Source organism: Heterobasidion irregulare (assembly GCF_000320585.1).
Source record: "Heterobasidion irregulare TC 32-1 unplaced genomic scaffold scaffold_09, whole genome shotgun sequence".
Taxonomy (NCBI): domain Eukaryota; kingdom Fungi; phylum Basidiomycota; class Agaricomycetes; order Russulales; family Bondarzewiaceae; genus Heterobasidion; species Heterobasidion irregulare.
In genome coordinates, this window is record NW_009258205.1 from 616,024 (window position 1) to 639,076 (window position 23,053).

General features: G+C 57.1%; 8 protein-coding genes across 8 annotated transcripts; 6 read left to right on the forward strand and 2 right to left on the reverse strand.

Moving 5' to 3' along the window:
* Nucleotides 1–53: 53 nt before the first annotated feature.
* On the reverse strand, nucleotides 54–1,312 carry HETIRDRAFT_157361 (uncharacterized protein; the record flags this gene model as incomplete). Its single annotated transcript, XM_009551627.1, has 3 exons — nucleotides 54–773; nucleotides 845–940; nucleotides 1,033–1,312. 3 exons carry the CDS (start codon nucleotides 1,310–1,312, stop codon nucleotides 409–411), a joined length of 741 nt encoding a protein of 246 aa, XP_009549922.1. The 3' UTR covers nucleotides 54–408.
* A 211-nt stretch (nucleotides 1,313–1,523) lies between these two features.
* On the forward strand, nucleotides 1,524–8,947 carry HETIRDRAFT_441430 (ABC transporter; the record flags this gene model as incomplete). Its single annotated transcript, XM_009551628.1, has 38 exons — nucleotides 1,524–1,739; nucleotides 1,792–2,254; nucleotides 2,319–2,735; nucleotides 2,807–3,112; nucleotides 3,227–3,411; nucleotides 3,499–3,525; nucleotides 3,609–3,698; nucleotides 3,782–3,801; nucleotides 3,873–3,970; nucleotides 4,117–4,178; nucleotides 4,235–4,514; nucleotides 4,596–4,735; nucleotides 4,798–4,828; nucleotides 4,907–4,962; nucleotides 5,040–5,108; nucleotides 5,175–5,205; nucleotides 5,261–5,326; nucleotides 5,388–6,031; nucleotides 6,093–6,105; nucleotides 6,168–6,203; nucleotides 6,257–6,295; nucleotides 6,352–6,444; nucleotides 6,523–6,670; nucleotides 6,802–6,842; nucleotides 6,913–7,034; nucleotides 7,105–7,135; nucleotides 7,191–7,333; nucleotides 7,389–7,433; nucleotides 7,493–7,624; nucleotides 7,680–7,736; nucleotides 7,794–7,950; nucleotides 8,010–8,083; nucleotides 8,137–8,270; nucleotides 8,331–8,397; nucleotides 8,452–8,462; nucleotides 8,513–8,557; nucleotides 8,609–8,675; nucleotides 8,730–8,947. The coding sequence occupies 38 exons, from the start codon at nucleotides 1,524–1,526 to the stop codon at nucleotides 8,874–8,876; spliced, it is 4,803 nt and encodes a 1,600-aa protein (XP_009549923.1). The 3' UTR covers nucleotides 8,877–8,947.
* On the forward strand, nucleotides 8,929–11,727 carry HETIRDRAFT_460285 (uncharacterized protein; the record flags this gene model as incomplete). The annotated part of the gene is made up of 3 exons (XM_009551629.1): nucleotides 8,929–8,995; nucleotides 10,605–11,135; nucleotides 11,186–11,727. The coding sequence occupies 3 exons, from the start codon at nucleotides 8,929–8,931 to the stop codon at nucleotides 11,332–11,334; spliced, it is 747 nt and encodes a 248-aa protein (XP_009549924.1). The 3' UTR covers nucleotides 11,335–11,727.
* On the forward strand, nucleotides 11,422–11,721 carry HETIRDRAFT_325035 (uncharacterized protein; the record flags this gene model as incomplete). Its single annotated transcript, XM_009551630.1, has 1 exon — nucleotides 11,422–11,721. The coding sequence occupies one exon, from the start codon at nucleotides 11,422–11,424 to the stop codon at nucleotides 11,719–11,721; it is 300 nt and encodes a 99-aa protein (XP_009549925.1).
* Nucleotides 11,728–12,260: 533 nt separating the features above from the next.
* HETIRDRAFT_420722 (uncharacterized protein) lies at nucleotides 12,261–14,472 on the forward strand (the record flags this gene model as incomplete). The annotated part of the gene is made up of 11 exons (XM_009551631.1): nucleotides 12,261–12,324; nucleotides 12,379–12,557; nucleotides 12,611–12,694; nucleotides 12,751–12,841; nucleotides 12,904–12,991; nucleotides 13,045–13,231; nucleotides 13,287–13,620; nucleotides 13,686–13,786; nucleotides 13,849–14,074; nucleotides 14,137–14,330; nucleotides 14,389–14,472. The coding sequence occupies 11 exons, from the start codon at nucleotides 12,261–12,263 to the stop codon at nucleotides 14,470–14,472; spliced, it is 1,632 nt and encodes a 543-aa protein (XP_009549926.1).
* Nucleotides 14,473–14,978: 506 nt separating this feature from the next.
* HETIRDRAFT_479047 (uncharacterized protein) lies at nucleotides 14,979–16,662 on the forward strand (the record flags this gene model as incomplete). The annotated part of the gene is made up of 6 exons (XM_009551632.1): nucleotides 14,979–15,192; nucleotides 15,442–15,516; nucleotides 15,575–15,657; nucleotides 15,728–16,003; nucleotides 16,070–16,171; nucleotides 16,231–16,662. 6 exons carry the CDS (start codon nucleotides 14,979–14,981, stop codon nucleotides 16,660–16,662), a joined length of 1,182 nt encoding a protein of 393 aa, XP_009549927.1.
* A 277-nt stretch (nucleotides 16,663–16,939) lies between these two features.
* Nucleotides 16,940–18,399, reverse strand: HETIRDRAFT_67274 (Esterase/lipase/thioesterase; the record flags this gene model as incomplete). The annotated part of the gene is made up of 7 exons (XM_009551384.1): nucleotides 16,940–17,284; nucleotides 17,369–17,498; nucleotides 17,563–17,588; nucleotides 17,652–17,740; nucleotides 17,804–17,913; nucleotides 17,981–18,106; nucleotides 18,170–18,399. 7 exons carry the CDS (start codon nucleotides 18,397–18,399, stop codon nucleotides 16,940–16,942), a joined length of 1,056 nt encoding a protein of 351 aa, XP_009549679.1.
* A 189-nt stretch (nucleotides 18,400–18,588) lies between these two features.
* HETIRDRAFT_454000 (uncharacterized protein) lies at nucleotides 18,589–20,259 on the forward strand (the record flags this gene model as incomplete). The annotated part of the gene is made up of 9 exons (XM_009551633.1): nucleotides 18,589–18,633; nucleotides 18,704–18,922; nucleotides 18,977–19,181; nucleotides 19,246–19,419; nucleotides 19,500–19,645; nucleotides 19,702–19,843; nucleotides 19,906–19,931; nucleotides 19,987–20,077; nucleotides 20,135–20,259. 9 exons carry the CDS (start codon nucleotides 18,589–18,591, stop codon nucleotides 20,257–20,259), a joined length of 1,173 nt encoding a protein of 390 aa, XP_009549928.1.
* Nucleotides 20,260–23,053: the final 2,794 nt, after the last annotated feature.

Below are 23,053 nucleotides of genomic sequence, written 5' to 3' on the forward strand. Positions count from 1 at the left end.
CTCGTAGTCGTCGTCAGGCGCCGCGTCCCCGCGCCAGCGCCGCACGCGGCCGCGCAGGAGGCGCTCGATGTCCCCGAGGGACGCGCACCGGCCAAGCGCGGCGCGGAACTGCGCGAACCACGGGCGGCGCTCGCTGTGTGTGCGCGCGCGCGCACACACAACAGCGTCGAATGAGCGAGAACGGAAGGAAGGGCGGGCGGGCGGACGGGCAGGCGGGCGACTCACCAGGCGGGGGCGAGGAAGTGGCGGACGTGCGCGCGGACGGCGGGGAGCGGCGCGGTGGCGGGGTGCGCGGCGCACAGGGCGAGGTAGTCGAGCGAGATGCGGACCGGGTCTGGGGTGCGGTTCGCGAAGAGGCTGTTCGGCCGCGTGCGTGCGTGCGTGCGTGCGTGCGAGGTCGGGTGGTGCTTACCATGGGTTCGCGAGGAGCGCCTCGCCGACCATGATCCCGTCTGCGCCTGTTTGTGCCTTGTTGGCGACGACGTCCGCCCAGGTGCGCACGTTGCCGTTGCTCACGACGGGGATGCGCACGCCGCCGCCGCCGCCGTCGCCGGCGCCGGCGCGCTCGGGCCCGAACTTGAGCGCGCGGACCTGATCGAGGTCGGCGGCGGCGTGGCGGCGGCGGCGGGCGGAGGGGTAGCGCGCGTGGAGGGTGAGCCAGGCTGCGCCGGCTGCCTCGAGGCGGTGGGCGAGGGCGAGGGTGTGCGGGGCGGGGTGGCAGAGGCGGAGCTTGGTGGAGACGGGGACGGGGAGGGCGTGCGCGAGGGCGGAGACTGCGGGGCGGGGCGGGGCAGAGGTCGGGAAGGGTGGACGGGGAGCGAGGAGCGAGGGGCGAGGGGCGCACCGATGTTTTGTGCGAGGGGCCAGTCGTGTTGGGGGAGGAGGTAGGCGCCGTAGTGCCCCTCGCGTGCGGCGTCTTGTGGGCAGCCGAGATTGAGATCTGCAGGGTCGGCGGCGGGACAGGCACGGGCGGTGCACGGGGGCGGTGAGCGCTGAGTGGGCAGTCCACGGGTTGCGAGGCGACTCGCTCACCGACGGCGTCGCAGTAGCCGAGGAGGGTGCGGGCGGCGCGGACGAGGGTGTCGGGGTCGTTGCCGGCGAGCTGGACGACGACGGGGCGGTCGTGGGGTGCGCCGAGGCCGCGCTGGTGGGACTCGCGGTAGGGCTGGTCTGCGAGGAGGCGGTCGGGGAGGAGCATCTGGGTGTAGGCGAGGGTGGCGCCGTGTGCGCGGGTGAGGATGCGGAAGGGGAGGTCGCTCTGGTTCACCATCGGGGCTGCGATCAGCGACAGGTCCGGGAGCCGGCTGCCCATCGCGGACGAGGAGGAGTGCGGTAGCGGAGATAGGAGGTCGAGGGAGGTGCGGAGGAGTGTTGCAGGCACAGGCGCGCGCAGGTCGAGGGCGCGCGCTGAGTCACGGTGCGGGGCCGCGTCTGGGGTGACCGCGTGGACGCTCTCTGCGATACGAGTCAACGCGCCGTCTATATATACTGTATAGCGCCGTCCACCACCACAGCACCCCGCCATGCCTCGCTTCCAGCTGCCCGTCGCGGTCGCTCTCGCCGCCAGCGCACTCGCCAGCGCCGCCCTCTTTGCCCTCGCAGCACCGAAAGAGGGACAAATACAGCTGCCGCTCCACGCAGACCGCGAGCGCGAGCACGAGCGCGACCCCTTCGACGTCACCGTCCCCGACGACGTCGTCGATGGCGACCCAATAGACGAGCCCGCCTTCTGGGCCCGCGTACGTCCATCCACTCCACACACCCGCTCCACGCTCACCCCGCCGCCCGCAGACCCGTCTCAGAAAGGCCCTGCTCGCCCTCTTCTTCGTCGCCGCCCTCGCCATCCAGGCCGCCCTCCTCGGCTGGTCCCTCTCCCTCGACGACCGCAAGAACGCCCTCGTGTTCGCCCTCCACGCCCTCTTCGCCGCCTACCTCCTCCTCCGCGCCGTCTCCGCCCTCGCCCAGGACACCACCGGCCCGCACACCGAGTCCATCGTCCACCTCTCCGCGCTCTCGACCCTCGCCCTCGCTCTGCTCGGCATCACCGCCCTCCTCCCGACCGAGCACGCCTTTGAATATTCCCACGTCGCCGCCCTCTGGCACACCGTTCTCGCCCTCTACGCCGCCGCCGCCATCGTCGCCGTCACCACCCCGACCGGCCCCCCGCTGCACTTCCCAGAGTCGCAGATATACTCCGAAAAAACAGTCGCGGCCATCACCAACAAGACCCACGACAACGTCTGCGGCATCACCGGTACGTCCGCCCCGCCCTCCCGCCGTTCTATTAAAAAAAATCGCTCACGCACGCGCGTGTACAGGCGCCTCCGTCTGGGACACGCTCCTGTTCTCGTACACGACCAAGGTCGTCATGCTCGGCAACACCGCCGAGAGCCTCGACATCGGCGACCTCCCCATCGTGCCGGGCGACATGCGCGCCACCGCGCTCTTTGCCGCGATGCGCACGACGCTCCGCACCGTGCGCCTGCGCGTCGGCACCTGGCGCCCGCAGCCGGGCGCGGGCTGGGAGCTCATCTACCGCCTGCTGCGCCTCAACGCGCGCGCGTTCGCGCTGCAGATGGCGCTCGCGGGCTCGGGCGCGCTGGTCTACTACGCCCCGCCGTTCTTCCTGCGGGAGCTCGTGGCGTACCTCGAGAGCGACCCCGAGCGCAGGCGCCGCGCGTGGGGGTGGTTCTATGCGATTTGTTTGTTCGCGTCGACTGCGGGCGTGCATCTGCGTGAGTCCCCGTCGCTCCTGCGTGTCGGCGTGTGTGTTGCGGTGCTGATCGGAGGGTTGGCGGATGGGCAGTGACGGGCCAGCTGTGGTCGATCTCGACGACGACGATCCAGGTGCGGCTTAAAGTCCAGCTCAACTCGATCCTCTTCGCCAAGACGCTCGTGCGCAAGGACGTCGCGTCGTCCGCCGCTTCCACCGCCGAGGACGCGTCCAAGAAGGACGCCGCAAACACCGCCGTGGGTGGGGAGGGCACGGGCGGGGAGAAGAAGGAGGACGAGGACGAGGGCGATTTTTCGAGCAAGGCGCAGATTATGACGCTCATGACTACGGATGTGGATCGCGTGAGCGAGTTCGCGTGGCATTTGTTCACGCTCGTCGGTGCGTGTTCTGCGGCCTTGTCTCCCGCCTGACCCGTGCGCCGCTCACGTTCTTCCGTTCTTCCGTTCGTTCGTTCGTTCGTTCGTTCGTTCTCTCGCTCGCCCGCGCGCGCAGACTCGCCGATCGAGATCGTGATCGGGACCGTGTTTTTGTACAAGCTGCTCGGCGCGTCGTCCTTCTTCGGGCTCGCGGCGACGTGCGTGTTCCTGCCGCTGAACCACTTCGCGGGCAAGGTCGTCGTCGGCGCGCAGGACAGCCTGATGAAGGCGCGCGACGAGCGCGTGAGCCTCATGAACGAGGTGCGTCTCCTCGATGATGATGGTGATGATGATGCCGGACGTGCTGATTGGAGCTGATTTTTTTTTTTGGGGGGGGGGATTTTGTAGATCCTCGGGGCGATTAGGATGCTCAAGGTGCGTCGTGTGTTTTTTTTGGCCGGCGGTGCGCTGCGGTGTGGTACGGTGCGGAGCTGATGCTGACGCGCCACGGTCGACAGTTCATGGCGTGGGAGCGCAGCTTCGAGGCGCGTGTCCTCAAGATCCGCGAGAAGGAGCTCAAGTACCAGAAGCTCAACTACACCATCGAGGTACGTGCGCGCCCCCACCCCCCTCTCGCCCTCGCCCTCGCCCGCCGCGCTGACACTGACGCGCCCCGCGTCCGCACCCGAAGACGCTCTGGAACGCGATTTGGTGGGTCGTGTTTTTGTTTTGGTGAGCAGATGGGCATGGGGCTGATTTTTGGTCGTGGGTCGGGGGGACAGGAACGCGTCGCCCATCGTGGTCACGCTCGTCGCGTTCTACCACTTCGCGGTCGTGCGCCAGCAGGTGCTGACCCCCTCCACCGCGTTCACATCGGTGCGTGTGTCCGCGCCTCGCCCACGCTCGAGACTCAGTCATTCATTTCATTGTTCATCTTTGTTTCTTTTCCAGATTGCAGGTAAGTCGTGGACGACTTCGCGACGGGTTCTGTTTCTGCTTGGGCGGTGCTGACTGCGCGATTTGAAGTGTTCTCTGAGATGAAGTTCGCGCTCAATGCGCTCCCGGAGACGCTCATCAACATGCTCCAGGTACGGTCCTCCCATCCCAACCCCATCCCAACCCCAATCCTGATTTTGTCACACAGAGCCTCGTCTCGCTGCGGCGCATCGAAAAGTACCTGCACGGTGCCGAGGTGGCGCCCGTTCCGCCGCTCGGCGGCGCGCCCGTGCCCGTCGCGTTCCAGGGTGCGACGGTGACGTGGCCGCAGGACCGCGCGCGCGGGGCGAGCACGAGCGCGGCGCCCTCCGCGGCGCCGACGCCGCGGAACAAGTTCGTGCTCGTCGATCTGAACCTCGCGTTCCCGCGCGACCGGCTGTCGCTCGTGTGCGGGAAGCTGGGGAGCGGGAAGACGCTGCTGCTGCTTGGTGAGTGCGCTCGTCGCGTGTGTGCCGGAGCGCGTGTTGATCGGTGGTGGATTGGGGGTTGATGCGTGTGTGCGTGTGTAGCGCTGTTGGGCGAGGCGGATATGTTGACGGGGCAGGTGTCGTGCCCGCGGACGCCGCCGGACGCGATCGCCGCGTTTGCGAAGGAGTCTCCGTCGGACGAGGAATGGGTCGTCGAGGGCGTGTGCGCGTATGTCCCGCAGGTGCGTGTGCGCGCGAACGCGGCGTCCGACGCTGGCTTACCTTTGTTTCGATGCGGCGGAAGACGGCTTGGCTCCGGAACGCGTCTATCAAAGGTGAGCAGGGGCAGCGATTCTTGTGATGCTTCGCACGGTGTTGATTTATCGTGACGAATGCGCGGGACGGAACGACAGACAACATCCTGTTCAATTTGCCGCTGGATGAGCGGCGGTATCAAAAGACACTTGAGGTGAGCGGGCGGCTCTGGCGGTCTGATATGTCGGAATGCGCGGTGTTATTGCGATGCTCAACCGCGGTGCTTGGTAGGTGTGCGCGCTGCTGAATGATCTGAATATATTGGAGGACGGAGACGAGTCGGAGATCGGGGAGCGCGGGGTACGTGCACGGCTTTGATCCCCGAGGCGGCGGCCGGTTTGTTTGATACGGTTTTCCGGTCTGTAGGTGAACCTGTCTGGAGGACAGAAGGCGCGAGGTGCGCTCGTTTCGCGTCGGGCGGGTGCTGACCCGCGCTAACTAACGGTTTACAGTGTCGCTCGCGCGGGCGGTGTACTCCCGCGCGTCCATCTTGCTTCTGGACGACGTCCTTTCCGCCGGTGAGCGCCCCCACGGCTCCTATTTTCTCCATATCGCATCAGATGCTGAGCGCACGCGCAGTCGACGCGCACACGGCGCACCATCTTTATTACGAGTGCCTCAAGGGCGACCTGATGCGCGGGCGGACCGTCGTGCTCGTGTCGCACCACGTGCAGCTATGCGCGCCCGGCGCGGACTACGTCGTCGCGCTCGACAACGGGCGCGTGCTCTTCCAGGGCGCGCGCGAGGCGTTCCAGGCGTCGGACGTCCTGTCGGGGCTCGTGCAGTCCGGCGCCGCCGACGCCGACGCCGACGTGGAGCACGATGCGGAGCCGGAGACGATCGAGGCGGATTTGAAGGTCCTCGACGAGGAGGCGCGCGCGCACGCGCACGCGGCGGACGCCTCGGGCGGCGAGCCGGCGTCGGAGACGAGCTCGACGGCGGTCACGTCTGTGAGCGCGGAGGCCAAGGCGGACCGGAAGGCGCCGCGGAAGCTCGTCGAGGAGGAGAAGCGCGCGGTGGGCCGGATCGAGCGGAGCGTGTGGGACCTGTACATCCGGGCGTCGGGCGGCGCGGTGTACTGGGTCGTGTTCGCGCTCGTGCTCCTGTTGGCTGCGGCGGGGCCGGTCGCGGAGAACGGGTGGCTGTCGGTTTGGTCTGGGGCGTCTGGGGCGTCTGGGCGCGAGCCGAGGACGCCGATGTTTTACATCGTCGTGTATGCTTCGGTGGGTGCTTGGTCTTGTCGTGTTATGTTTGGTGTATTGTGATGCTGATTTGTTTGTGAAGATTACCGCCGCTGGTGAGCTCGTCGGAACTCTGTGTTGCTGCTGTGCTTCGCGAATACTCACCGCGTCACTCCAGGCCTTGTCATCACCACCCTTCGTTGGTTCATCCTTTGTGAGCGACCGTTCCGAGCCCTCGTCGCTTCTCCATACTGATCGAACGGCCAGATCGCGGATCGATCCATGCTTCGACCGTGCTGTACAAAAGTATTTATGGTTTGTCTCATGATGTGTCGCTGCTCCGCTGACGGCATGCGCGACAGGGCTTTTGGAGACCGTGCTGTTCGCGAACATCCGTTTCCACGACACCGTCTCGCGCGGGCGTCTGTTGAACAGGTTCGGAAAGGACTTTGAAGGTGCGGCGGAATGGAGGCGTGTGGTCGCGCGTGTCCGCGCGTTTTGCTGAGTCGTGTGGGGGTTTTTTTCTGCGGCAGGTATCGACAGCAGCCTGTCGGACAACTTTGGTCGTAGTATTATGTTTGGGCTGTCGGCGTTCACGACGCTCGTGACTATCAGCATCGTCGGCGGCCTGCCGTTCTTCATTTCCGCGGTGCTGCTCGGGTCGCTGTATTACAGAGGTGCGTCCCCTCGATGTACACGTCTCGCGTTTTTCGACGACCGTGCTCATCGACGGCTTGGACTCAGCTGCAAAGGTAGGCTCGTTGACGCCGATGGACGGACGACGGGCGCTGATTGCGTTTTTGTGCGACGGAACAGGTGTATGGACAGACTTCGCGGGACATGCGCAGATTGGGTGCGTCGGCTTGTTCAAGACGCGCCGCGCTGGGTTTGTGTTTGGTGGCTGACCGAAGGACTGACGACAGACTCGGTCACGAGGTCGCCTCTGTATTCCATCTACGGGGAGACCATCGCGGGCGTCACGATCCTTCGCGCGTTCGGCGCGTCGTCCAAGTTCCTCCGCGACATGCTCCGATGCGTGGACACGGTACGCCGGCTGATGCGTTGACGGCTCTCGGTTTGCACAGAAGCTGATTTTTCCTTTCTCTTTTGGGAAGAACACTAATCCGTATTATTGGATGTGGGGAGGTGAGTTACATTCACTTATTTTTGGTTGGAGCATTTCTGATTATGCTTTTTGTAGTCAACCGCTGGCTCTCTGTCCGGTTCAATCTCCTGTCGAGTGCCATCGTCGGCGTGACCGCCGTGGTCGCCATCCTTACGCCGAGCATAGACGCGGCTCTGGCTGGCTTCATCCTGGCGTTCGCTTCTACCATCACAAACGATGTACGTGTTGCATCACTGCAGGTCGAGTTACCGAGACTGATTGAAGCTCTTGCAGATTCTCTTTTTGGTCCGACGGTTCGTCAGTTTGGAGCAGTCGATGGTGAGCTCGTCCAGCCGACGGCGCAGTGTTGGCCACTGACCATCGCCGCTTGGCCTCAGGTGGCGCTCGAACGAGTGAAGGAGTATTCCGAGTTGAAGCGCGAGCCACCCGAGTTCATCGAGCCCCGCCCGCCCGCTTCGTGGCCTTCCAAGGGAGAAATCGACTGCGAAGGGCTCGTCATCAGATACGCGGTGAGCGTCGTCATCACCGGCCAGCGGCGGCTCGCGCGACTCACTCTGCACACAGCCCGACCTGCCGAACGTGCTGCACAACCTCAACTTTTCTATCCGCCCTGGCGAGAAGGTAGGCGTGGTCGTTTTTTTGAGCGCGAATGATGTTTTCTCAGGCGGCGTTTGCCAGGTCGGTATTCTCGGCCGGACGGGGTCTGGGAAGAGCACGCTTGCGCTGTCGTTCTTCCGCTTTGTGGAGGCTACCGAGGGGTGCATCCGCGTCGACGGGCTCGATATTTCGCAGATCGGCCTCACCGACCTCAGGAGCAAACTGACCATCATCCCTCGTGAGTGCTCGGCTCTACTTGACTTGCTACGGCTGTTCATCAACCGCGCACGCCGACAGAGGACCCCACCATCTTGAGCGGGACCGTTCGGTCTACGCTCGACGTGTTCAATGAGTATCAAGACGCTGAGATCGTGAGCCATTCGCTTTGCTCTCCCGATGAAGTGCTCGCTCACGGAACTCTCAGTACGAAGCTCTTCGTCGTGTTCATCTGATCCCTTCGGAGGAGCACTCTGACGATCCCCAAGACCCCGTCAATGCTAATGTTTTCCGCAGCCTGGATTCGCCTGTATCGGAAGGAGGGGACAATTTCTCCACTGGGTACATTCCAACTAACCGACGATTCCTGCGCTGGACGATTAACTGATTGAATCCCCATAGAGAAAAGCAGTTGCTGTGCATGGCGCGGGCCATTTTAAAACGTTCAAGAGTGTTAGTTATGGATGAGGTGAGATCCATCACGCGTCAGCATATTGGTGGCTGAAATATAATGATCTTGTAGGCGACGGCGAGGTGAGTCTGAACGCACGTTTTGCTTGGCACGCATCTGATTTGGTGATCAGCGTCGACTACGCAACGGACGAGCTCATCAGCAAGACCATACGACAGTGAGTCCCCCAAACGTCACGTCAGAACCACGAATTGACATGGCCTTGCAGTGAATTCGCAGAAAGCACTATCCTGACCATCGCTCATCGCCTGCGCACGGTCATCGACTACAACCGAGTCAGTCAATCACACGAGCCGTCTCGATCTTGCGCTGACAGCGGCGTTTTGCAGGTGATGCTCTTGGAGGACGGTCGCATCGTGGAGTTCGATAGCCCAGGCACCCTGCTCTCGGACCCTTCGTCCAAGTTCCACTCGCTTTGCAAGGCCACGGGCAAGAACGAGTTCGCGGTGCTGAAGAAAATGGCGGGCGCCAAATAGATCAAGCGATGCTTGGGGTGGCCACTCCCACCGCTACATATAGAAACTCGAAATGACTGTTTTCCACATGACCGTGTGCCGCGAGGGCGCGATTGAAGACGGAAGCGGAAGCGTGAAGGGTATGTAAGCCGTGATCCGCGTCAAGCAGTGCTGGCTCTTTCAAGATTGTGCTGTCTCTTTCAAGATCTACTCGCTGGCCTCTTCTGAGGCTCGTAGGAGAGGTTGGCCCGCGAAGCACATCAGGCCTTCTGAGCTTTGTGAATCGTTCTATCGTAAGCATCCCATTGAAACTCGCTGCGCCCATTTTTGGATGCCAGTAGCAGGCAACCAATGTAGTCACACCGTCAACTGACCCCGTGTGGTTTCGGCTGAATATCTCTTGCGTCGGCTTTCCCAACTACTTCGACTTGGGACAGTCGGCCGCGATTGCAATCCCGGCGGCAAAGGCTGTGAGCGGGTGCCTGCGGATATATGGGTCCTTCCGAAGACACATCAGACCGACTCTGGATTTATCTTCAGAGCTTGGGGTCAGCTCTCATACGAAGACCAGGTTTGCACCAGTGCTTTATATCTTGAGTATGAGCGAGATTTTTCCTGAAAGGATCCGTCGACCGTATTGGCTCTTCTTTTCCAGGCACTCTGGGAACGGTCCCGTAGTGTGGTCCCAATATGGAGGACGCGTTGTCAAGCCGTGCTCGCTGCTACTGTCTTCCATCCAGGCTTGTCGAGCGACCGACAGATATCCTCATTGAAATCAGACGACTACATCACCGATGCAGCTGGTTTGGAATATCAGCCATCAAGTCATCAGAGCACAGGAATTGTTGCGGCCACGCTCGGTGACCTGCCCATCATCCGTCTGTCCGCTTGACTCTGACGAATATCTGATCGTCTCCACCGCGCTCGCCGAGACTGGAATGAACAAGGCTGAGAAGTGTTTCGTGTGAATAGTTGGCCCTAAGCATGTTCTTCAGATTCGTCACCCGCATTCTTCAGGCTCCGATGTTAGGTGACGGTGGATGGGAATCAAGGCGGGCTGGTTGCTGATATATAACACTCACGTTACTTGCTCCCCGCTTCCTGCGCTCGACGCGGTTGCAAGTGCTTCCGACATTCTCGCTGCTCTCGCTCTCGACGTGAGTGCTTGATGGTCTCGTTGGATCTATCACTCATGAGTCACTCCAGGTAGAACGTCGGAGCCGCTGATATCCCCAAACTTGCAAAGGATGCAGCTCGAAGATCTAAGTAGTGGGGTCCCAGGAGGTGATCACAGCGGCTCTGTACTTGACGCTGCTAACCCTACATGAACCAGGCACCCGTACTCGTCACCGTCGACGCCGTTCACCACTGGTTGGTGCTGGACTGGCGCTGGGTCAGCCTAATGTCCGAGGCCGTGATGAGCCGTCGAGCTCGAAGTCGAGCCCCAAGCAAGGCTCCAACGCAGATTCTAAACCAAGCTCAAATCCAAACAATAAACAGGCCTCCAGTTCCGACCCGAATCCTCCACAGGCTTCGTGTGTTGAACTTCAAAGCACGTGCCCACACTGTGCCCACGTCCCCAATACGGATCCTGGAATCATGTACTCCTCAGGGTGGGCTGCGAACACCACTGGTAATGGGGTGTTTCATACTACGTTCTTGCCTGAAACGTCTGTAATATATATGTTCAGAGGTAAGATGCTTCAACTTTTCCTTTTGTAGTGAGATGTCGACGAGCACGAACCGCAGGCACCGGCATCAGCGTTTTTGGACGGGTGCTCCCAAACGACCCAGCTACCGGCATATTCCCTCCAGCAGCGAACTACACCATCGACGGTATGCAATATCCGAGTGCGAATCTTTCCAGCTCCCAGCAACCTATTTGCCAAACCATGTTTACCACGCCGACCCCTTTGTCCGATGCTGAACACCTTCTGATCATTACGGTAACGAACGCGACGATCCTCAGTCCGTTCTCTCTCTCGCTTTTCGCAATCAATGCTACAACAGAGGACAACTCGAATTTGACATCATTTCCCTCTTCATCGAACCACAGCATGCCGTACCAGTCGTCGGGAAAGCATCCCAAGAATACGGGAGATAGTGATAAAATCGTGATCATCGTCGTAGCAGTCCTCGGTTCAATCGTCGTTCTTCTGATCACCGCGATGCTGCTGTTCTTCTACTTTCGCCAGCGCCGAACAAAAAAGACGCACACGTTCAGCGACAAGCTTAGGGATCGATGGATTGCAGATAGCCCAACGTTTGATACGAGAGGAGGTGGGTCCTCTGTCCATTGAAGATCGGACGAATCGCTCAACGTCTAACAGCGCCGACGCTGACCAGGACAGACTCGATCATGCACAATAATCCGAGCCACTTCAGTTTTCCCTTGCCGTATAATCCGAGTTCGGAAACCGCGCACTCTCCTGCGCTGTCTCCCGTTGAGCTCAAGACGCCAATCAAGAGCGATGTTTGAAGAGCCCTTGTCTCTGTGGGGTATGGGGTCCAGTCATCGCATGTGGGGTGATGCATCCCCTTGTTATAGTCGTGCGTTCCGCAGAGTATGGATGATTTCAACCCTGGACTAGCCTTGACCTTCCTTGTTATTTCCATTTGCCGGGGTCTGGCGAACCTGTTCTGTTTTGGCATCCTTCTCGCAGGGGTCGGGCGATCTTTCCTTTGCATCTGTCAGCGTTTCCGACCCCTGCCCCTTGCATGTATATGTATACGTCTGGACGGACATGTTGTTCTGGGTCGTACCACTCCCTGTGTAATTACAAAGGCATGCTACATATTTATGCACCGTTTTGACGTTTGGGCCTACCCCGCCTCAGCTGACGAGGCAGATGGAGGACGGGGCTAGCAATCGAAGATATCTGGCCGAGGTCTGGTCCGAGCTGGTCGAGCTATATTTGTAGTGCTCACGCGGATGCGGAACAATTCACGGGATGCGATTGGTTACGGCCGGGCACGGAAGGGCTGGTCGTGAAGCGAGAATGTGATAGATCATGATGAGAGGCGCGGCTGGTCGGGGAGGAGACGAGAAAGGGTCCTTGATCAGGCGGCGCTCACGTCCAAAAGTCGCTCATGCCTGCGCAGCCTCATGGGATTTGCCAGCGGCCCTCAGGCTTTTTGGTCTCGTCCCTTGCAATGTTACAGCCCCTCCGCGTTCCGGATTACGCGCGCGCTCGAATCATTCGCATAAAAAGCGGATGACCATGCCATCCTCCCTTCCGCTCCGTTTTTCTCATCACTCCTCGCTTCCAGACCGTTCCTCTCCAGTGCGGTTGGCAACAGATCACAATCCTGGGAACATTCGCGCCAGCAACCATAAGTTTTCTCTCTCGTACCCTCCTCCGCTCCAAGCCCCCCTCCTTCGTACTATCCAGAACCGCCTCTACCATGACTCGCGTCCTCACCCCTTACTGGTCGAATGGCGTGCAGAAACTAAGGCTTGAGCCTCAACGTCCGTACCATCCTTCTCGTACCGGTGAACACAATTTTGACTCTGTCTTCGCAGCCCCTCCGCCGCCACCGCGAGGTACCCTGCCTCCCGCTCAAAACACTGCCGTCCATGCCATTCGCTGCATGGCTCAGCTTCGTTCGAAGGACAAGGATATCGAGAAATATATATACCTGTCCCAACTGAAGCATGCGGACGAGAACATGTTTTACAGGCTTTGCATGGCGAACCTGTCTGTACGTTCCTTCGACAGCGATCGCCCTTGACACAAGTGCAAATCTTGGAATAGGAATTCACTCCCCTCATCTACACCCCAACCGTCGGCGACGCTTGCTTGCAACATTCTCACATCTTCCGTAGGCCAGAGGGACTGGTGCGGATCTTCCTTTTCTCTCTGTCCTCTGTCGTGTGCTGAGAATCCCGCTACAGTACATCTCCATAAAGGATAAGGGCAAGATCGGGCAGTTGCTTCGGAACTGGCCCCGCATCGACGACGCGCGCATCTCGGTCGTGACTGATGGTAAGTCATTGGCTTACTGCCTTACCGAACATTACGCCAATCAATTTATGGCGTTTTCGCAGGGTCTCGCATTCTTGGATTGGGGGACCTTGGCGTCAATGGAATGCCTATCTCCATTGGCAAGCTCTCGTTATATGTCGCGGGCGCTGGGTCAGCTTTCGATCATTGAGTCAATATCGCTCGTTCGCTGATCCCCCATTTAGCATCCGTCCAGCTTCAACCGTCCCGATCTGTCTTGACCTTGGTACTAATAATCAGAAGTTCCTAGATGATCCTCTCTATTTGGGTCTCCGTCACAAGCGCGTGGCGGACGATCTGATGACCGAGTTCATGGAGGAGTTCATGCACGAGATGTCGGCCGTGTTTCCCAAGCTGCTGGTGCAATTTGAGGTCGGCTTCGTGTTTTCGTGCTTCGCCTCACCTTTTTGATATCTCATCCATATAGGACTTCTCCACTGAGCACGCGTTCCAATATCTCGACGCTTTCCGCCACCGTTATCCGGTGTTCAATGACGATATTCAAGGCACCGGGGCCGTCGTCCTCTCTGGCTTCTTCAACGCCGCCAAATTGTCTTCAGCAGCGTCGGGGCGGCCCTTGAGCGATCATCGCATTCTTTTCTTGGGCGCTGGCTCGGCAGGTGTCGGCGTTGCTATGCAGCTGATGAGCTTCTTCAAGCTGCAGGGCTTGACCGAGGCGGAGGCGAGGAATCGCATCTACCTCGTCGATTCGCAGGGTTTGATTTTCGATGCTCGTGGTCCTATGGCAGAGCACAAGAAATGTGAGTGCTTCCTGGGGGCTGCTTGGCTTTTGCGCTTGGCACTCACAAGTAGATCGTCGATCCAGATTTCTCCAGGGCTGACTACAGTGGTCCCCCTATGACGAACTTGACCGACATCATCGACCATGTCAGGCCGACAGCCTTGGTTGGTCTTTCCACCATCAAGGTCAGTTCCGTTGTCTTTACTTCTTCCGTGCCCCACTGACAGGTTTGTTTGCATGTTCGCAGGGAGCCTTCACCCAAGAGGCTGTTGAGATGATGGCCACTCTGAACGAACGCCCCATCATTTTCCCCCTCTCCAACCCCGTGCGTCTGTCCGAGTGCGAGTTCCAAGACGCTGTCGAGTGGTCGCGGGGTCGCGTCCTGTTCGCTTCGGGCTCTCCTTTCCCTGAGATCGAGTACGACGGACGCATGCTTTACCCCGGGCAGGGAAATAACATGTACATCTTCCCCGGTAAGCCTCGCTCCCTACTCGCTTCGTGCGGTCTTGTTGGTGCTGACTTTTTCTCGCGACAGGTCTCGGTTTGGGCTCGATCCTGTGCAACACGTCTGCCGTTACGGATAGCATGGTAGAGGCCTCTTCGCTAGGCCTTGCGGACTCACTCACGGAGGAGGAGAGAGAATCCGATCTCCTGTACCCCCGTCTGGAGCGAATCCGGGAAATCAGCGCTTTCATCGCTACGCGCGTCATTCGCAAGGCGCAAGCCGAGGTACACAGCGTTCAAACCCCATCTCGCATCTGACCGTGTACTGATTTATTGCTTCCAGGGTGTCGACCGACAGACCGACCTGCGCAAGCTCAGTGACGACGATCTATTGCGCCATGTCGTCAGCAAGATGTGGAATCCTTGAAGGGCATCCCACATTGCCGTCTTTTCTGCGTGCTCCCTACCCCATAGCCCTCATCATAGATTTATCAGTGCTCGTTCGATCCACCGCTAATGCTCTAATGCTTTCGCTTTCGCTTGTGTCCGGTCGTGTATTCGTTTTCCGCGGTTGTTCGTAGACGCTATCAGACTTGTTGGGGTTTCCGTGTTCGTAGATATTGACGCAGAGCTCTGCGTCTCCACTGCTTTTAATAGAGGGCCTTCCTTTGATTCAATATGACCGTGTCCTGGTAGCAAGTGTCTGAAATAATCACTGGGAAGGTACGGTCGCAGTTTTGGTCCCAGAGTGTGATCCTTCCCAATAGATGAGTCATTTGTGCTGTGTAACTGTCTCGGAACTTGCCGAATCGCGTTTCCTCAACATCAGTGAGAGCCAGGAGATCGCACAACGGATTCCTTTTCCAAGGTAATGCACCTTATCGGACATTCGTGCGCAGGCCTCAATGATGAGTTTTATGCAGATCTATTGATATGTTCGGCGTGCACCAGACACGTCACTTATTGCGATCCATATCCACACAGTCCTCGAAGGGCCACCTTCGCGTCGTCAGAGCTTGGAATGTCGACAACGCGTGTCGGTTTCATAGCAGCAGTGTAAGAAACGCTCCGGAGCCCTTTGAGATTCTATTCTTGGGCCGCGATGAGTTCTCCTGCATAGTGTTAGAACAGCTGTACGGGGCAAGAGGTATGTACCACCTTCACTATTCTTGTCTTCCATGGCTCTCGCCCATCTCGGCGTTGTTCAACGCTCCATCACCTTATCGCACAATCATTATGCTGCTACACGTGAAGGACCTCAGCGACATGCATCGAAAGCTCAACAATACAGCCGAGCTCTAGGCCCTCTGCGTGATTTCGACACGATTTTCTCTGTATTTTGCTGGGCAAACAGCATTCAATTTCGTAGCGAAGAGACGCTGACAAAAAAAGAAAGACGTTTGGCAACAGATCTCCATCGCGACACATCCAGACGCAAAGGCCGTACGCCGAGCGACGCTGCACACTGTCTGTGAGTGGCCAACGCATGTCAGCTGTTGTTCTCATAGCAGTCCTTAATCTCTGTATAGCTCCACTGAAGCTACTCGGTCAGGAATTGGGCCTGTCTGTAAATCATATTCCAGAGGACAAGGCCGACTTCAAGCAGTGGCAGGTACATCCATCTCTCCTGGGGCTTGCCTGCGAATTCTCATGAAGCCATTGGTGCCTGTCCGTGAATGAAGCCTCCAGTGCCGTTCAATCGTCCCCCCGCCGGCCCTTCCAATCACCTGCTCGTTACGGCTTCCTTTGGCCGCATTCTTCCCGATCCGCTTCTGAATCTCTTCGCGCCTTCCCGTCGTTTGAATGTTCACCCCTCCCTCCTCCCTGCATACCGCGGAGCAGCGCCTATTCAGCACGTAATCATAAATGGAGAGAAAGAGACCGGTGTGTGTGTCCTCGGGATGGTGGAATTGAGCAAAGGCCTCGACTCGGGCGATATTTGGGGGAAGGAGACGGTGGTAAGTCATACTTTACTCGACTGTTTCGTCGATGGACGATCGTACTAACATGGATTTTGTGTGCAGCCGATCCCAGAGGGCTCGTCGTACGGTTCTCTGCGCGATACGCTCGCACGTGAAGGTGGTTCTCTATTAGTTTCCGTCCTCCGCGACATGCTCGCCAATAAGGTGAGGGCGAGCCAGGGATATATATCCAGATTCGTGTATGATTTCCCTCATCCTCACAGGCCTCTTCCACTCCACAAGCAGTCGATCCCACTCGGCCTCGCGCTAGCATGATCACAAACGATACCGCGCACGTCGATTTTACCACGCAGACGGCAGACGTCATCGCACGCATCGACCGCGCCATTTCCCACCAGCGCGAGCTCAAAGCCTACATCCCGCGCAATGAACGATCGATCAAGCTCCAAGACTGCAGCGTCTTTGAGCCGTCCGCGCTCCGGCAAGGATTTGTGCTGCCTGAGACGCCTGGGGCGGCACGGTTTGATTCTACGACAAAGACGATGCTCGTGCGGTGTGCGGGCGGGACAGTGTTGAGCGTGTCGAAGTTGAAGATGCAGAGCCGTCCGTTGTTGCTCGCGAAGGACTGGTGGAACGGGACGAAAGAGTGGAGAGAAGAGGATGGTAGCATTCTGCTTACACACCTTGAGCTTTGAGCTTCAATCATTCACTTACTCTGTAGTCCACTCACCCTGACTCCGTTCCGGCGAGAGAGAATCTTTTAGATAAACTCGATGCTCCTCACCACTCCCGTACAACAGAGCTTGACGGAGTCTTCTCTATATCGCTCTGGCGTGACCGTGGATGTAAATGAGCTGTCCATGTTCCAAATGACACTGCACTCGTACGGTACATACGGGGTCTATGATAAGTAGCGCACACCTAGATCTCGATACACAACCTCCTACATGCTCCTCCATGCCCGACTGGCGCCTAGGACGTCCAAACTCCATCAGCGTCGGCAAGTCTCTGCTTACCCTCTCGGAACACCCTCTCCAGCAACTCGTTGAAACGATCAACCCATTGTAGATGTAGTGCATGGCCTGTGTCTTCCCATACCACTAGCTCTGCCTCGGGCATATCTTGTTTCAAGTATCGCGAGTTCATTGGCTTGACAAGATGGTCTTTATCGCCCGTCACGATGAGGACCTTGGGGATGGACGAGGAGATCTTTCGAAGGCGGGAACCATCCACGTGGTGCAACAAGCCGGCATACATCTGAGAAAGTCCTCCAAGGGGATGCTGTGGGCGTGTCATCAAGAGGCGGTGACGGTATAGCTGTACACGAGAAACGAAGGTCAATCATAGAAGTGCCAAGTCATGATCGAAAGCTTGCTGTTCGCTTCTTTTGAAAATACTTACGCCTGTCTGAATCTCACGATTGGTTCGACCTTCGGGGTCGTCTTCGGCTTTTTGAGCCAGCCATTCTTGAGGGAACACCATATCAAGGAGAATAGGCAGTTTATTCTCCGCATCCGCGATCAGAAACAGTCTAAAGGGAGGAGCAATGAGATGTCATTATTCGCTCCCTTCATTGTTGGAAAATGTGGACGCACCTACCCAAGGAGGCGACACCTTTCCACTAGTGAAATGGAATAAGATGTCAGCTCTCAAAGCCAGATCGAGATTTAGCATGCCTGCTTACTGGAGGGAAATTGTACCATGGTAGTCCGCCAGGCGTCGTAACGGCAAGTGTAAGTGAGATAATGCGTTCGGGGATGCGAGTGGATAGCTCTGAATATTTGGCTCTGAGTTAGTGGGAGGGTGATGTTTAAATACAGTGAACCAGGACACGACCTTGAGCAATCATCCCTCCCAACGAAATCCCTACAACATGTAAGTCGCGTGTCTCGGTCCAGCCGACATAGTCAAGCAATACAATAACATCCTCTGCCATGCCGCTCGTGCTGTTTGATAGATGGGATGCGCAGTGATATCATGCTTCGTAGTATGTTGTGCATGGGAAGGACATACGAGTATGGCCCTCGAGGTCGTCCACTGTTCCCGACACCTCTGTTGTCGAAGACTAGAATTGTGTGGTTCGGTGAGCGCCCAAAATGGTTCACTTGCATGGCCCACGAGAAGGACGTGCTGTTCAATCTGTTCCATGTCAATCAACTAGTCTGTATCTACATCTTGTTCGTGCATATTGATAAAACGCACCCCATGATGAACACTACTTTCTCTGGGCCGGAGCCATGCTGCTCAAAGTAGAGTGAATGGCTCTCAAGAGGTTCCTGCTGGCGTCTGATCTTCGTAACAGGGCAAAGACCCTTCCGAGTGCATGTCGCGGGGTCAAATATCGTGCGCAGACCCTCCAAGACCTCCTTTTTCACGTCTGGAGTCGTTGATCCTGTTGTAGACGTTCTCTGGCGCAGTTCAGAGTCTGTCATGGTGGTAGTTTGGGGTGGAGCTGGTAGTAATCAGATGCTATGTCGGGATGTCCTTCCACGGCCTCGTCTCGGTCCGTTGCTCATCCACCTGATGGCCTCTCCTGACGCACATTCGCATCCTCAACAAACATAAAAGAGCTCGCTTAGAATGTAGATTGGCCAGTGTTCTTCTGCAACCCGAGACTCACGATGTCGTTGAAAACCAAGCAAGCGAGTTATATATCCAAGGTTGAGGTGAGTAGTGTACGTGAGGGGAAGCTTCCGACCGGTTACCAACAATGCGCTTCTTTCTCCCGATCACCAGCTCTTTCGTCTGCCCCCACGCTGGCTCTTCGTCCGTATTGAAACCACCGATGGGCATGTGGGGTGGGGAGAAGCGACTCTTGAAGGGCACACGGAAGCGGTAGAAGGTGCTCTTAATGATCTCCAAGAGCGATTTATGGGCTGGGACGCAGATGGAATCGAGGACATCTGGCAGCACGCATATCGGGCTCGATTCTATCGCGGTGGCCCTGTTCTCATGGTGCGCTTCATTTCCCTGCACGGTCTCTCATTCGGTCTAATCTATCTACGATAGTCCGCGCTGTCCGGTCTGGATATTGCATTGTGGGACATCAAAGGCAAGAAGCTCGGCGTGCCTATCTGGCAGTTACTCGGTGGCAAAGTGCGCGATCGTGTCAAAGTCTATGGGTGGATCGGCGGGGATAAGCCGAGCGATGTGTATGAGGGAGCGAAGGCTCGCAGAGAGCAGGGCTTCACTGCTGTAAAGATGAATGGGACAGGTGCTGATCCTCCTTTCCCGCCGATTCTTGCATGAAAGTGAAACTGATTGCTGTGATTGTGCAGAGTCCATCGCATGGATTGATTCTCCCACTATACTTACAGATACGGTCGAGCGCGTTAAGAGCGTGCGCAGCCTGGGCATGGACGTGGGTGTGGACTTCCATGGTCGCCTGCACAAGGGAATGGCCAGGCAACTCGCGAAATTACTAGAACCGTACCAGCCGATGTTCATAGAAGGTGAGATCCGGTTGACGCCCAAGCATTTCCATTTCGTCTGTCTGCGGTCTCATGCCGAAACACCCCCTGTATGTTTCCAGAGCCGCTCCTTCCAACCCAGCCAGAGGAAATTGCAGATCTTGCACAGCAAATCTCAACGCCCATTGCCCTTGGTGAACGACTTTACACTCGCATGGACTTTCGTCCCTATCTGGAGCGCCGTGCTATCGACATCGCACAACCCGATGTCAGTTTTTTCTTGCTTCGCTGCGCCACAAACACCGATTTTCATTCCCCGCACAGGTTTCACACTGTGGAGGCATCAGCGAGTTAAGGCGTATCGCGTCGCTGACGGAAGCATACGACGTTGCACTGGCTCCACACTGTCCTATAGGGCCTATTGCATTAGCCGCCTGCATTCAGGTCGCTCTTCACGCGCCCAACTGTGAGTTTCCTGAATCTACGCATACTTCTAGGTCACATGGAGTTGATGCTGATCCGCCACAGTCATTATTCAGGAGATGAGCTGGCAGGTTTGTGACCGGTGCTCTCGTTCTTCGCATCAGCTTATGCAGGCTCCGGAACCAGATACACTACAATCAAGGCGCAGACCTCTTCACTTATCTATCTGACTCGTCTGTGTTCGCCGTTAAAGACGGACATGTTGAGGCCTTGCAGGGTCAGTCCGCATCTATCGTGACCGTTTGGAGTTCGCTCTCGATAACTATCTTTCCAGGCCCCGGATTAGGAATTGAAATTAACGAGGTTCTTGTGCGAGAGACATCGGAAAAATGCAAGAATGAGAAGGCTTGGAGGAATCAAGTCTGGAGGGGCCCAGATGGAACCCAACGGGAGTGGTAGAGTGCGACTCCATGTCGAAACGACCTTTGATATTGTACCTAAAATACTTTTGTTGTGAATTCATCTCCATAGGCATAATCGTTCTATGGCATGGTTCTTCCTCCATCGTCAAAGCGTATCAGATATTCGCAAGAAGATGCCAAGGGTCAATGAAACGGCTCGCAGACAGCCGCCAATGTCTTGAAAGATACAGTGCGGGGAAATGCCCATACACCATACCTCGGTATGCATGTTTTGGTCTGGTCCTTGACAGATTTGGGGTCGTACACATGTTCGGTAAGTAAGTGTCCTGCTTACCTATATCACAAAGAAGACAGCTAATGGCCTCGTTGATTGTCATGTGTCCAATTATATACGTATCGGCCACCTCAGGCCTGCAAGTTCGCGAAAGATCGATCGTTTTGTTTCCGTATCTCCGATCTGGCCTCGCCAGAGGTGAAAAATATATATGGATGAAGATGGACGACCCAATGCTCTCGGGGTTTGAGAACATTTGTCTTTCGGCAAGCGCAAATATTTGCAATATTATTCCACTGCGACCTGCTTCCTATCAGCGATGCTTATGAAGGTCTCTTAACTTTCTGACTCATACACTATCAAGTAGCTACAAGGCCACATGCTTGAGCTAGCGTGTGGGAGCCGCGAAGGTTGGTATCGCGGAGCATCAAGGCTGGAAATGAAGGTGGGAGGATCGTTTGACTGCGGTTATTGACACGAAAACCTCTCATTAGTAGCGGATCTTCCAGAACCAATCCAGACGAATGGCTGTCGATTGAAGCTTGCAGCTGGTTGCAGCCTCACTGAAGCTGTTGGCTAGTCAAATACAGGCTTGTTAGGGCGTTAATCCATCTAGGGCCTTCCTTTATCTGATTCTTGAGCAGGAATATCCATAAGCTTTCCTCGGACACCACAGCTGGAAGGTGTGTGCTGATGTGTACCCCTGGTTTCGAGTCCGCGGTGTTCATGTGCCTCGTGCCCCTACAAAGTCTCTAGATGGTATCGCATCTTCGGTTTTTGCCTCAACATGCGGAATCGACGCATATGAACGGGTTTCTAGCACTTGCAACAGCTCGAACTCACCCACGCGACGGGATTCTTACTATCCAGCGGCGCCATTTTTGACAGCCGTCTAATGTCTTACCATGGCCAAAAGGCGACTTACTTCCCTCTCTCTATCCGCCAATGATATCCTTCTCACGAGCGCTGCGAAGTCTGATCTGTTTCCGCCTTACGTTCTCTTCCCCGTATACTTAGTTTCTACACGCAGCTTGCCAGGAGTCTCGTATCCGACTAGCTGGCAATCCTTAATCAACGTGGCCAGAGAAACTTTTGACGCTAGGATCTCCAGGCGCATGACCACATTTGGTGTGAAATGGGGTAACAAAGTATAGTGCGGCGTGCATAGTACATCTACTCACGAGCACATGTGACTTTGGGATCTATCTACAGGCCCTCAACATAGTCTGCTTCACAAACATGCTCTTGAGCTTCGTTCAGGCAAGCTGGGAACTTCCCGGTACACGAGAGTCAGGGTGGAAGCCCCGAGCGGCATGGACTGTTGGCGATGAACTTCACGCCTTTGAAGCTCTGTATCCGTGGCGTGCTTCTCAATTCATTATGAAGGACCGCGATCTTCTCCCTTCTCCCTCTTCTCCCACTCTCCCCCGTGCCCCCACGCTCGTCCACACCCATCTTCTTTGCACCTGATGGTCCCCTTCCGGGATGTCCACGTGCAACCATACATTTTTGGTTCCTCCAATTGCCTTCATCGCTCTCTCGCCAAATTCCCGAGCTAATTGGGTCTTTCCAGTGGAAGTCCGCGCGCAGGCGTCGAGTCTGTCACCGGACGCGCACTTATCTGCCCGCTCTTTGACTGGCATGTGAATGAAGTGCACGGACTCGCCGGTCGAGCCGACTGTCTTCCGTACTGCGGCGTCGAGGGTGTGCATACAATTTATCTAATTATTTCACACTCAAAGATCACCTTTTATTTTGGGGTAGTGTTGCATTGATATCCCGGGCCGGTCCAGGGGTCAACTCTCGGCGAAATGCAACGCGATCAACCTCAAGATATATTCTGACAATACGAGCCTGCAATCTCCTGCAATGAAGGCCTGTGTCTCGTCCTAGACGGACGCACCCGTTCATTGCCTAAACCGTCCAATGACGACAGCCTCTCTTCGACTCGTTCCGGCGGACATGCACATTGAGACGAGAAACCAAGGACAGGGGCTTCAGCTTCGATGGAACGGCCCTGCAGCTCCGGATTATATCGATCGCTTCCAACATGCCAACAGCACAGGTTTAATTGATGGGCTCGCATCTACCAGGCGATCATTCGGTGGGACCTGCGGGGAGGGTCGAGCTGTGGGACCGGAACTCGTTGCGGGCATGTGCATCGAAGGCATGGAGCCTGTTCCATGCTGTCCCTTTGCGCCATGCTTCGGATTCTGATCCTCAATTGAGAGGCTCACAAGGCCTCCCAATGTTACTCCTTCAGACGGAGCTCCATCTCCAACATTTACTTTGCACCAGCACCAACGGCCGTAGTTGCTCTTCATTTCTTCTGCTCGTCAGCGATGATCGTATCGTCTGGGATTATGGGATGCCTCTGGTCGGCTGGATCACACTCGATAATGGTGCACATCCTCGGGATTGCCTGTCCCCTTTGCAATTCGGCAGGCGCTCCGCCTCAGGCTCTTCAAACGACCCGGACAAACTTTACGAACATAAGTGGGTCCCAAGACGAAAAGCGGTCGACCAGAACAGTGCGCGGCCTCCATCCGATGGCCAC